Source organism: Phyllostomus hastatus, unplaced genomic scaffold (assembly GCF_019186645.2).
Source record: "Phyllostomus hastatus isolate PE091 unplaced genomic scaffold, TTU_PhHast_1.1 phas_contig_150, whole genome shotgun sequence".
In the NCBI taxonomy this organism is placed as follows: Eukaryota; Metazoa; Chordata; class Mammalia; order Chiroptera; family Phyllostomidae; genus Phyllostomus; species Phyllostomus hastatus.
The window spans coordinates 32138109-32152216 of record NW_025333611.1 but is presented as its reverse complement, the minus strand read 5'-3'; the positions used below and the strand labels follow the sequence as shown (position 1 = coordinate 32152216).

Genomic DNA, 14108 nt, shown 5'->3' with positions numbered 1-14108 from the left:
TGAGACCTTTAGTCTGGCTTCTCAGGGAGACATGAGTCACCTGCTTGGCTAAATGCTCACTGACAGATTGCCAGTTGCACTGGAAATCTTCCTGTGAGGATACCCACTTAGAGAACCAGTTTTAAATATGTTTCTGGGGCCCTGGCTGGTGTAGCTCAGTGGATTGAGCACAGGCCTGTGAACCAAAGCATTGCCAGTTTGATTCCCTGTCAGGGCACATGCCTGGGTTGCAGGCCATATCCCCAGTATGGGGTGTGCTAGAGGCAACCATACATTGATGTTTCACTCCCTCTCTTTCTCCCTCCCTTCCCCATCTCTCTAAAATAAATAAATAAAATCTTAAAAAAAAAAGAAATATGTGTCTGGGTTTCTCAGCCCTGCAAAGGTGAATTTCTTTGGCCTTCCAATTGTTGTAATAGGTTTGGAAAGGAATTCTTTCTCTCCAGGGCAGTGTGTGTGTGTATGTGTGTGTGTGTGTGTGTGTCTAGAAAAAGTCCAGCCATTGTTAATATAATGAGAACAGCTTGTGTGACATTGATATAACCTGGAAGCCAAGGAGAGTGGACTGGAGTGTGCATGGTGAACAATGATAACCTCACTGTACTAGTCAATGGGAGCAGTAGACGTGGTTGAGTGAGCATGTGTACTGTGTGGCTGTCACATTCAAAATGACTGAGTGAGTAGACCATCAAATTTTGCATTAAGCTTGAGTGTTCCTCTGTGGAAGTGATCTGGATGATTTAGAAGGCCACAGCTATGGGCATCTGGTGACTGGCAGCTTCATCACGACAGTGCACCCACTCATGTATCATGTCTTGTGAAGTTTTTTGTTGAAACATCAAATCTCCCAGGCGACTCAGCCCCCTACAGCCCAGATTTGGTGCCTCGTGACTTCTGACTTTTCCCAAAACTAAGATCACCTTTGAAAGGGAAGAGATTTCACGCCATTGATGAGATTCAGGAACATGTGACAGGGCAGCTGATAGCGATTGGGAGACCCCCATGAGGTTCCAAGGTGCCTACTTTGAAGGGGACTGAGGCATCTTGTCCTATGTACCATGTTTCTTGTATCTTGTATCTTCTTCAATAAATGTCTCTATTTTTCATATTACATGGCTGGATACTTTCTGGATAGACCCAGTATATGTTAAATGTTAAAGTGTTGGTGATGATAATAATCACTAGCATTAACTGAGTGCCTAATAGGATGACTGGCATACTGTAAAACATGTTACATGAATTAGCCCCTTTTTATGTATGAAGAAACTGAGGTCATTTCAAAGGTTATTCCTCTGAGGTAACATAGCTAGTGAATAGCAGAGTTAGGACTTGAACCTAGGTCTCTGATGCTGTTGGTCTATGCAATTGATTGTTGTGTTCAAAATATGGGTAACAGTTTGGAGAAAAATGCATGGATCAAATGCATCTTTGGTTGGGTCTGTTTCTGACAGTTCTCATGTTGCTAGTTGAGAATATTTTTTTTGCCCACAAATTAAGATCTGATGTTCCCGTTGCAGTGGCTAGAACAGTTAACAGTGTTTTCCATGAAAAAGTCATGCTGAGACACGTAATCATATTCTGGGGCAAAGACCTCCTCCCCTTGGTGCACCCAGCAACCTCTGTGTGATGGATCAGACACCAGCACCCAGGGAAGGTCCCGTCCTGTGACATGTGCGTGCTTGGCAATGATCTTGCCATGTATTTTCCTTAATAATTTTCATTATTTTTAATTAAAGTTGAAGAAGTACAGACTCTAGCCAAAATTAAGGTAGGTTGTGTTGCCGGAATCTGGTAATTACTTTAATTGATCACAAGATAGTTTCCTTGATCACCAATTAGACTAAATTGCCGATCATGTTTCAAGACGTGAAGAAATGCCCAAACTGATTTATGTAATAGTGTTTTCATTTCTAATCAGACATAAATATCATTTCCTTCCATAGCAATTGTGTTTTATAAAAGAAGGGTTATGGGCCCACAAACATAAAGGTGATTCATAAACAATGGAGTTCTAATTCATTGAATTAGCAAAGGAAGTATTTAGAGGCTTAATGGAGATTGTACTGGGGAGTTGCTGGTGCTCATTTTCTTAGTGGGAGATATGTTCTATTTTAGTGCATAATTAAAATAGTCTACAATCAAAATATAAAAGGCAGCTGATTTACAGAACATATCAAAGAGAATTGCTCTGAGTAATGAAAGATTCATATTGTAAATATGTGCAAAGTTAAGTCTTAGAACTTTAATAAATCATACATGGGATTTGGCTGAAGCTGCGTTTTAAATTCAGGGTGCTGTTAAACATTTCACAGATTGATACAGGATTTTTGTTTTGGTTTCGTGCATCTGATAGTCTTTCATATTTTCATGGAATAAAATGAAACAAAAGGAACTTTAAGAAAAATTAAAGTTTCCAAAGAATACTTGATTTGAGGTTCATGGAAAAATCTTTTAATTGCTGATGGTTTGGAGATTTCCAAATGACAAACTTCATTGGCCCAATTTGCTGTGATTGTAATGCTTACATTCCTTAAAATGGCAGAGTGACTTAAAAAGTCATACTTCATCATGCATTCATTGACTTGTTCATAAAATGTTTGTAATTTGCAATAGAGGAAAGACTGAAACTATTATCAGCCATTATATGTTATTTGTTGGCCATATGTTTGTTTGAAATGGCCGTGGCTCAACAGAACATGGCTCATAGACAAACTATGCTGTAAATTGGCACTAAAAACCCACCTAAACAGGTAGGCATATGTTAAGAAGTTTACATGAGCCAAAATATTTTAATATGAACCAGGTTACATGGACTGCAGGATCCTAGCTGCCTCTCCAGTGAGACCTTCATTTGCATGGCTTCTTCATTCTTCCCCAAACTAAGTTTTAAACCTAGATCAGGTATGTATGTGGTACAAAGTTCAAAAGGTTCCAAAGAGAACAGAAGCCTTTTCCTGTTCTGTTCTCAACCACCCAGTTCCCTCCCCCGCCATCATTCGCGCTATTACTCGTTCCAGAGATGTGAATGCATATGGTGTTCTTACTTTCCTTTTCATACAATTCATAAACTTTTTAGTTATGTATCTTGGAGATATTTTCATGTCAGGATAGACAGTTTCCTCATTCTTTTTAGTGGCTGCATAGTATTCCAGTGTAAAAATGTACCATAATATATGTATTTAATCAGGTCCCTCTTGGTGCCCATTTGGCTCTCTTGAGTCCATGGCTAGTAGCAGCTGTGCTGCAGTGACCATTTTTGTAGTTTGTGTTTGAGTTTGTCTGTATACAAAGGTGAGATTGTTGGGCCAAAAGACATAGGCATTTTTTCCCCTAAGGGCATGGACATTTAAAATTTTGATGGACATTGTCAAATTCTCTTCTATTGTGATTGCTAGTAGTTTATATTCACCAGCAATGCACAAGAGTGCCTCCTGTCTTCACCAATAGAATATTATCACACTCTTTGATCTTTACCAAACTGATAGGTTTAACTTAGTTCCCTGAAGCTTTATTGAGATATAATTGACCTACAACTTAGTTTTAATTTGCAAATACAGTTTGTTGTGTGTCTTTTAATTTGTTTGTTGTTTGCTTTTTATTATCATACAGAAAAAAATTTAATGTGAGATTTATCTATTTTTTAGTAGTGGTTTAAAGTTTTCTGCATATGGAATTTATATATTTCTTATTAAGTTTACTCTTAGATAATCTTTGGAGCCATTTTAGGTGGATCTTTTCTTCCAGTGTACTTTCTAATTAGTAGTTTATATTAAGAGGATGTTGAATATTTTTGGCTTTATTTTATTCTTGACTTTAATGGGAATTCTTCTGGTGTTTTCCTATTAAGAATGATACTGAGGATATATTCTAATCATTTAAGGAGGGATTCATATATTCTTATATCATTAATTTTAATACATAGTAAATATTGAATTTATCATATATTCAGAATGTATAGAAGTCATGAATTTAATTAATGTGATAAATTATATCAATACAGTCCCTAATATTGAACCATCCTTGCATTCTCGTATTAAATCCTATTTACTTGCCTTGGCTGGCGTGGCTCTGTGGATTGAGTGCAAGCCTGTGAACCAAAGGGTCACTAGTTCGATTCCCAGTCAGGGCACAAGCCTGAATTGCAGGCCAAGTCCCCAGCAGGGGGCACTGGAGAGGCAACCACACATGGATGTTTCTCTCCCACCTTCTCCCTTCCCTTTTCTCTAAAAATAAATAAAATCTTAAAAAGAAAGAAATCCTATTTGCTCATGGTGTTTTGTTCTTTCACTGTATTGCTAAGTTTTATTTATTAACATTTCAATAAGTATGAGATTAATTTATTGTTTTATTACTGTATGTTATCTCTGTGGGAATTTGGGGACAATGTTATGATTTATAGTTTATAAATATAACTTGGAAATAGTCTTCTTTTTCTATGCTTTGGAACTGTTCAATTAGTATTAGAGTTAACTTGACTAAAGGCTTTGTAGAATTCTTCTGTGAAATGATTGGGAGCTGTTACTTTCTGGTGTCATCTTTAGACATACTTCTCTTTTATAATTGTTTAATTGTTTAGATATTTTTCTCTTCTGAGGTCAGTTTTGATCATTTTTGTTTCTCATGGAACTATTTTACCTAAGTTTTACAATTTGAGTAAACTTTGTATTTGTTTAAAATTTCTTTTATCCCTAGCACTTCCCTATTGTCATTTCTTCTTTTGTTTATGTGTACTTTGTCTTTGTCTTTGTTTTTTTAGATGAAGTAACCAATTTTCTATTGTATAATTTTTTCAGATATGGCCTTTTGATTTATTCTACCATTTTTCTTTTTTCTAATTGATTTACATCTGCTTTTCTCTTATATTCTTTCCTGGTCTCCTCCTTAAGTTTATTTTGTTATTATTTATTTACCTTCTTGGTTGAATCCTTCCTTCCTCCCTCCCTCCCCCCTTCCCTTTTGATATATCCACTGATCTTTAGAGAGAAAGGGGGAGAGAGAGAGAGAGAAAGAGAGAGAGACATCAGTGTGAGGGAGAAACGTTGATTGGTAGCCTCCTGTACTTGCCCCAACCTGGGATCAAACCTGCAAGGTAGGTATGTGCTCTGAAGTGGGAATTGAACCTGCAACATTTTTGTGCATGGGATGATGCTCCAACCAACTGAACCACACAGGCCAAGGCTTAATTTATTTATTTTTATTCTATCATGTTCATAAATTTAAGGTAATTTAAGTATTTAAAATGTTTACTCTAATTATTGCTATTTAGATGTATCCTATATATAGATATATCCTATATACTTATTACATTATTAATTTCTTTTTCAGTTTTGGTGTCTTCTTTGACTCAAGGTTTTTGGCTCAAGATTTTTAAAAGAAAGATTTAAAAAATTTTCCATGTCGTAGTTTTCTGCTTTTGGGTCCTAGTTTTGTTTTTAATTTTATCAGAGAATGTTGTCAGTACTATTTCTAGTTTTTGGAATGTATTGAGATTTTCTTTGTGGGCTAATATATTAATCATATATTTTGATTTGAATCAAATCAAATCTTTCTGTGAATGTTCGATAGATATTTTTAAAGATATATTCTCAGTTTTTAGAGTATAAAATATATCGATTAGGTCTACCTTTTAAACTAGGTATTTAAGTAGTTAATATCCTTACATTTGCTTGCTTAATCAGCCTTGGATTAAGAGATGTGAATTAAAGTTTCTAACTATGCATGTTTCTATTTGTCCTATATTTCCTGTCATTTCTGCCTCATTGATTTTGGCGCTTTGTTATTTGTAGTATAAATACTCACAATGATTTAATCATTATTGTGGATATGCTTTATAATTGTAAATTACCCTTATGATTTCTTTTAAAAAATCTTTTTTACATTTGGCCATGTCCTTTTGTTTTTAGTGGTTGGGTTTTGCTTTGTGATGCATTGTCAGCTCTTCTATTTTAATTGGTTGGATTTAGGCTTTTCAGTGTATTGATTGAAAAGCTCTTTGGTCTCCCCTGGCTGGCGTAGCTCAGTGGATTGAGCGCGGGCTGGGAACCAAAGTGTCCCAGGTTCGATTCCCAGCCAGGGTACATGCCTGGGATGCAGGCCATAACCCCCAGCAACTGCACATTGATGTTTCTCTCTCTCTCTGTCTATCTCCCTCCCTTCCCTCTCTAAAAATAAATAAATAAAAAAAAAAGCTGTTTGGTCTTATAAAATATTACAGAACCAATATACTCCTTTAAATCATGGTTTGGATTGTATTTTCTTTGCTTCATTTTAATTGTGTTTTTCTTTGCTTAGTTGTGAATGTTTTTATTTTCATTTTGGTTCTTCTAGTGGATGACATTATAACTCTGATTTTACATAGCAAACTGAAGTCTTTATTTGTTTAGATGGCATTTAGATAGCATTTCTTTATATAGTGGTCTCTCCAATAAGCAATATCAGAATTATACTTCCGTTTTCCCTTTACTATACAATTTTAATTCATATTATTTTTAGTTTTATTACTTATATTTTATACCTTTATACTTACATCTGTAACATTTGATATTTCAGCTTTCAAGACTTTTTAAAACTTTCATCTACCTTCTCCATTTCTTTCCCTTTTTCCTTCAGTCTTTTTAATAGTTTATAACTCTTGTATTTTATTCTGTGATTATAATCCCCACAATTGTTTTTAATGTATTCCTAGAGCTGAGTGAATTTAGTACCTTTGGTATGGTTTCTCTATTCATCTCTTAGTTACTTATATTTCATTCTTTTTATTTAAAAAATTATTATTTATTTTTAGAAAGGGGAGAAAGGAGAGAGAAAGAGAGGGAGAAGAACATCAGTGTGTGTTACCTTTCAAGTGCCCCCAACCCAGGCATGTGCCCTGATTGGGAATTGAACCTATGACTCTTTGGTTCACAGGCTGACACTCAACCCACTGAGCCACACCAGTCAGGGCTATTTCATTCTTTTTAAATAAAAATTTCCTTAATAAGGATGAATGGGAATTATTCCCTGAATTATAGCATTAAAAAATTTGTCTCTTGTATTAATTTTGAACAATAGTTTAGCTAGGTATAAAATTTTTTGTACTTTCAGTGCCTAAATTCTTTTTTTTTAAGCTTTATTTATTTTCAGAGAGGGAAAGGGAGGGAGAAAGAGAGAGAGAGAAACAACAGTGTGCAAGAGAAACATCAATTGGTTGCCTCTCACATGCCCCTAACTGGGTGCCTGGCCCTCAACCCAGGCATGTGCCCTGACAGGGAATTGAACTGGTGACCTTTCGGTTTGCAGGCCAGTGCTCAATCCACTGAGCCACACCAGCCAGAGCACATTTCCTAAATTCTTGATAAGCATTGCTTCTCTGACTTCTATGTTGAATGTTGCTGTCTGGAAGGTTGAAGTCAATTAGACTCTTTTCATCCCTGTAGGTGAATTGATCTTTTTTTTCTTCAAAGGATTTTTTTCTTCAATGGTTGTATATACATGATTGAATTCTTAACATCTGGAGATTTAAATCTTATATTTCTGGATGTTTTTCTTGAATTACATTTCTAATTTTTCTGGTTTTCTTGTTCTCATTAGTAATAATTGTCTGTATGTTAAATCTACTTTGTCTCCTGTATTGTTTTCTGATCTTATAAACTTCTGTTGTTTCTACTTTATTTTGCCCATTTTCTCAGTTCTGTTTTCCTTACTGGGTAGTTAGTGGTGTCTCTTCTGCCTTGGGCTGTTTGCAGCCTTTTTTTTTAAATACTTTTTATTTTTGATTACAGTTGCTATACAACATAGTGATTAGATCTTTATGGAATGGTTTAGAAAGTCTGCGCGTTTAGCTAGTTTAGGCCCTTTAGGTTCCAACTGGCATCCTGGTAACAAGTAGGTGGGGCTGTAAAAAATCTTAGAAAGAAGGGACAGATGCTCTTCATCATCTGCCAAGTTTGCTGTTGAGTCATATTCCGTCTTTATTATGTTTCAGATAATTAGAATTCCCTTTTGAGGTTTTACTTTTTTCTTCTCCTATCCACTCATATAACTTTTTTTGCAGAAATTCTACTTTAATTTGAATGTGTATTGTTACGGATGTTTTTAATTTGTGGATTCAAAGATAAATATTTTGGGGATTATTTGGTTTTGTTCTGTGGAAGAAGGGCTGTGGAGTTGCCCCCTTGTCTGCAGAACAGTTTGTGTATTTTCTCCCTGAGGGGGACTTAGGAGTAAATCTTGTGTAAATGGTTTATTAGGCTCGGTGATGTTTTATTAAATGCAAATATCAGGTGACAGTTGAGGGAAATATATAAAGCCGAGGAGAATACAAATCTAGGGGGTCTTCGGATGTGCCCTCTGTTTACATTGGATGTAGATGTGGTAGGTGCTTTTCTTTGGTCAGTGTGCCTCTTGGGTGTGGGTGATCTCTTTTAAGTCACGTCTCTGATGACACAGCTTTCGTCGTCGTGCTGACACTTAGAGCACATGGAGTCAGCCTGGAGGAGCGTGTGTGCCCATGTTCAGATCACCCATTTGGTCCATGTGGCTCTTGGGAAATGCTAAGGGATTCTAAGCACCACTTGGACATTTTAGCATAGCATGGTTCAAAGACATTTTGGCCACAGGGCTTAAGAGCTTGGGCAGTGGCTGACTGGCCGCCTTGTTCGTGGTTGTTAAGCTCCTCCGCCAGTGAGTGTGCACCGCAGCGCTGCCCCGCAGTGTGTCATCTGTCAGCTACATGTGTGTCGGCCTCTCATCCTGGCACGTGGGGAGAGGAGCGGCTGCTCTTCTGGGAGACAGCCGCTGGAATCTGGGGTTCTCAGGGCTTCGGGAGGGCTTGTCACCTGCTGTTGTTTTATGAGGTTTGACGGGAAGCAGGAGCAGTAGCGGTGCTGCCACTAGGGTCTCTTACTCTGTGCCTAGTGCCGTGTCGAGCATGCTTTTATATGCCCTGTCTCATTTTCTCGTAGAATGGTTACATGAGTGTTTTATTATCATCCCCATCTTATCGATGACAAAACTGAGGCTTGGAGTTGAATTACATGACAGTTAAGTAGTAGAGTTGGGCTTTGAATCCAGGACTCACTGGCTCAAAACACATGCCCTTGTCCTGGATTACCATCTCAGAGGCGATGATTGGTCTTGTAAGTCTTCTAGAACTAAACAAGAGAAAGGCATCAGAGACAAACAGTAAAATTTCTCATTATGCATCATGTAATACAGGTCAACTCTGTGTTTGAATAGTTAAAATGGGCCCTTCCCTTTAGCCTTCCCATTAGCCTTGTCCCTTCCCTTCACACAGTCTAGAGAGTCAGATTACAGCGTCCCCCTGTATCTGTGGGCAGTATGTGCCAGGACCCCAGTGGGTGCCTGGAGCTGCAGATAGCACTGAACCCCACGTATGCTATGTTTTTCCTGCACATACATACCTCTGATAACGTTTAGTGTATAGGGTTTAATCAGTAAGAGGCTAACAGCGTAACTACTAGTACAGCAGAACAATGTAATAATACACTGTCACAGAGGTGATGGGAACGTGGTCTCCCTCGCTCTGACAGCTGAGATGGCTACTGGGTGACCACGGGTGGGAAGTATGCACAGGGGGGTGTGCTGGGCGGGGTGGGGTGGGACAGTGCGAGATTTCATCACAGCACTCAGAGCGGTGCACAATTTAAAACTTATGAATTGTTTATTTCTGGAATTTTCCATTTAATATTTTCAGACCGGGGTGGACCGCTGGGGACTGAAACCACGGAAGGGAAAACTGTGGATAAGGTGGGGAACTGTAAGCAGTGAGGGGTGGGAGAGTGAAGATTGCCTTCCCACTGGTGACTCCAAACGTGGTTACAGGGTTCTGCTTGAGTTTCCTTCCTTTTCCGAACAGGGAAAAGCCTTCAGGCCTTAAATGTCAAGATGGACACCTTTATGCTGAATAAAGTGGATTCGGCGATAGGAACCATTGTGGATGACAAAAATTATTTAAAATGGTATCTTCCATATTTCTCACTGTTAACTTGGAAATGAGCTCTGTTGGCATTTGTTGGTCCAAAAACAACATAACTAACATTAGATTGATTTCTCTGGATGTTGTGATAAAGTAAAATATTTATTTCTGTGGCTGCAGTGAGGACTGCCCTGTGAATTCTGCTGTAACTTTGTGATTAATGTACCCTTACCTTAGAGTCTTACCAACTATTTCTGCCTTCTGGGCACAATAGAGACAGACTCTCCTATTGTTTGCAAAAACCCTCATAAAAATTTGAAAGCAGGCAAAAAAGTCTTTTTTCTTCTCAGGACAAGTTTGCCTTCTGCTTAACAAAATTAGATGTGCAGTTCCCTATGGTATGAAGACAGCCCCCCAGGTCCCCCCTACACTGGTGGCGGGGCGGCCGAGCCCTCCGCCTAGAGGCGGGACCCTTTCTCCTCTGAATGGCAGTGCTGGGCGATGGCAAAGGGACCCGGAGCAGGCAAGCCAGTCCTCTGGCTCATCCCGGGTTTTAATACGAGTATGAGTAGTCCTTCATCCCCTCCTGTCCTGCCTGAGAGACGGAGTAGGGAAGTGCTTCATTTCTGCCCCCGCTTTGGCTTAGGACGCACTCAGAAGATGTTCCAGTGTTGATGCCTTTGGGAGCAGCTCGGCCCTGAAAATGAAAGGAGCAGAGCTGCGAGAGAAGGGGCTCCCGAGATCTGGGGCCAGGCTCTGGGTCCAGGGCGCTGGGTTGGAGGGAAATTATTCCCGGGCTATTTTGGAGAGTCTAGTCCTGAGGACAATTAAACAGTCCAGACAGGTCACTGGGTGAGACCAATTTCCTGCTTTGTTTATTTGAGCCTGATTGTTTTCACCACGGAGCAGCAGGTCACGGTCCTGCTACACCGTTACCCAGGCTCTGCAGAGAGCAATCCCTTTCATACTCGGTTTCTCCAGGCTTCCCTAAGGGTCCTGGCCGCGCCTTTATCTGGTTGGAGTGCTCTGGGGTCTCTCTCAGGTCCAGGGCAGAGGGCAGCGTCAGGAATCACTTTCGACTTCATCTTCTGCAGGCATTCGGCTTTATGTCCCGAGTGGCTCTGCAAGCAGAGAAGATGAATCATCACCCGGAATGGTTCAATGTGTACAACAAGGTAATGAAATTGCCTTATTTTGGGATCACCTTAATTAGGGAGTTTAAGAAACTTTTTTTACCCCTGTCATCCTGTGCAGCTAAGTGTCATTCTGCTTAGGAAAGTATTCTCTTTTTTTTTTTTCTTTCTCAGAATCTCTGTGTATTATTGCAATTTAGTAACAGGATTTTGGATCTGCTGGAGAACAGTGACTAAGCCCTGTATTTTCATGTTTGTTTTCTATTGAAACTAATATGAAAGTTGGGCTATATCAGGCTCCTGAATTAAACTTAAATATCAGCCACGTAGATAAAATTTTAAACCCTCTTAAAGTAAATTATCGAAAGAAAAGGTAGCAAATAAGAAAGCTATGGCCTTATTTATCTCATTGATACAAATATGCTGAAGATCTGTGCTTTAAATTATAATGATTTATGATGATTTATTAAGTGCTATATCCTCAGTGGGAACCGACCTTCTCGTTTGAGACAGAGAGCAAGGTGACAAGACTCCATCAGGCAGTTTTAAGGGGACACAGTGAGGAGAATCAGCCCCCCTGAATGTCCTTGCCTTTATGGTCTTACAGTTTAGAATGTCTTATAATCTAGATTTCTGTGGAGTCCTTTTTTCTCTTTGAAAGTCTTTTGTGAATAAAGAGAACATTTCATATTTTTGTGATTTATTGGGATAATTCAGAGCATGCAGGTATCAGTATAAACTTTTCTTTCCCAGTTGCCTTTCTCTGCCCATAACTTTGCTTTTGCCTTTTAATTGGTTTGTCAAGGAGCAAGAATCTGTTCCTTCGTACCACCCCCACCTCACTCCCCTAATTTGGAAATGAGCTTTTTTAGCCTTGCTGAGACACTACATTTGATAGCTTGGTTTCCTCAGTGGCTTGAAAATAGTGGGTGTAATTAAAGTAATGGGAGTTCAGCTGGAACCTCAGTCTCTCTCTTTTCCAAGAGACAAGATTTGAGATTCTGGCAGCTGAAGGGCCCTGCGTATGAGAGAACCTTTTTGTGCCTGGACAACCTCTGGGCCCAGCCTGAAGCAGACTGCGCCCCTGGAGTTTGCTGGGCTTTGGAAATGCTGTGCTTACTCATGTTTTCTGAACCATTTAATCCCTTCAGTTCTTAAATATGAATGTTGGAATATAGATTGATTTCTGAACCCCCAAAGGAGAAAACCACGAATCACAGGTCAGGGTTTTAAAAACTGCTTCTCTCTTTCATAGGTCCAGATAACTCTCACTTCGCACGACTGTGGCCAACTGACCAAGCGAGATGTGAAACTGGCCAAGTTTATTGAAAAAGCAGCTACTTCTGTGTGATTTCTTTCAAAATGCATGTAAAATCTTATATATATCTCAGGTGCAGTATATTTTGAAGGTGATGAACATGAACAAATTAAGCTGTAAATTGAAGTTCAACTTTATAGACCATGTTTTGTCAAATCAATGCTAAATATAAATGGATTTACATTTGAGTCTGAGGTATTTTTTATTATATTTAAATCACATATATAACACAGACCAACCTAGGTAGTTATATTAATAATACCATATTCGTGAGAGAGAGAGAAATAGCATTCATAAAGATCAGAAATTGAGATGGGGGAGCATTTACACATTTTCTAACCTAGAAATTCAGGTGGTCCTTGTGACTTTACATGTGCATTGTGTTGGGGAATAGTCGTAAGATAGAAAAATAATGAAGAACTCTGTAGGTAAAGGGTTTTAGCCATCTATAATAATTCTTATGAATTTGAACTTTAACTGCTGCTATTATGTAGTTAATTAGATTACAAAGTCACAAAAAATGGCTGAGCTATCTTGTTGAAGGGAGTTGAAGGGAGAGAACAAGTGTTTTGTCCATGGCTTCTAGAAAGGTGGGAAAATAGAAGGATTCACAATCATAAGTGGCCAAGTTACTAGGTCATTATTTGAATTACAGAGTTAAGGAGGAACCAAGGGTCATTTTTTTTTTTTTCTTCATTATTTGCTTGTGACCTCTGAACTGAAGCTCCATAGCCATTGAGCTAGAAGCTGCTTGGGTATTATTCAGTAATGAGCTCTATTTACTGTGTGTGTCATGGACAGGAGTAAAATGGAACACAAAGTTATCTATTATTTAAAAATTGTAGCCCTGGCTTGTGTGGCTCTTTGGGCCTTCGAGCTGAAAGACCGCCACTTGGTCCCCAGTCCAGGCCCACTCCTGGGCTGCCGGCCACATCCCCTGTGGGGCGTGTGCGAGAAGCAGTGAATTGGTGTTTCTCTCACACACCGATGTTCTCGTCCTCTCTTTGTCCTTCCCTTCACCTCTCTAAACATAAATAAATGAAGTCCAGCCCTAGCTGGTGTGGCTCAGCTGACTGAGCACGGGCCTGTGAACCAAAGGGTCACTGGTTCAATTCCTGGTCAGGGCACATGCCTGGGTTTTGGGCCGGTTCCCCAGTGATGGGGGCTGGCTGAGAGGCAGCCACACATGGATGTTTCTCTCCCTCTCTTCCCATCTCGCTAAAAGTAAATAAATAAAATCTTTAAAAAAATAAAATGTTTAAAAAATAAAAATAAAAAAAAATTGTAGTAATAGCATTCTGTGGAGGAACTCAGGAATGTACTTATTAATGAGCTTAGAATGCAAATTGAAAAATGCATTCAGGGTTGACAGAAGTAGGTTTATAGTTGTTCATGTGGCAATAATACAGATGAGAACAGTAAGTGATAAATAAATAATAACACCAGAATAAACTCCGTGTTTCGTGTTCTCACAACCGTAAACCTACTGTTGCCCACCCTGTATATATTTATCCAAGGAACATGTGTTAATCCCTTGAAAGATTATTGTGGTAGGATTTAATGGGGTTCATCTTTGTAACCCACCTCACTTCAGAGGCCAGAAAGCTCCCTCCCCACCCTACCCCAGCCTCCAGTCCGAGGGACCCCGTGGGCACGTTACAAGGCGAACTCTCTGAAGCTGGCTCTGTTGGCCTGGGAGAGGCAGGCGCGGCCAGTCTGCCCTGTGGGTGCAGAGTGTGCG

At 39.2% G+C, this 14108-nt stretch overlaps 1 protein-coding gene across 5 annotated transcripts in view; it reads left to right on the top strand.

Moving 5' to 3' along the window:
* Nucleotides 1–12555, top strand: part of PCBD2 (pterin-4 alpha-carbinolamine dehydratase 2) — a 56910-nt gene extending 44355 nt beyond the window's left edge. For 4 of the 5 annotated variants that reach the window (XM_045820478.1, XM_045820488.1, XM_045820495.1 and 1 more), the window contains 2 exons: nucleotides 11011–11091; nucleotides 12305–12555. In XM_045820478.1, the coding sequence (XP_045676434.1) occupies nucleotides 11011–11091; nucleotides 12305–12400 (177 nt within the window). In that variant the 3' untranslated portion in view covers nucleotides 12401–12555. Of the gene's footprint in view, nucleotides 1–9873; nucleotides 9960–11010; nucleotides 11092–12304 lie in introns of those variants that run through there. The other variant, XM_045820497.1, reaches the window with a different exon arrangement.
* Nucleotides 12556–14108: the final 1553 nt, after the last annotated feature.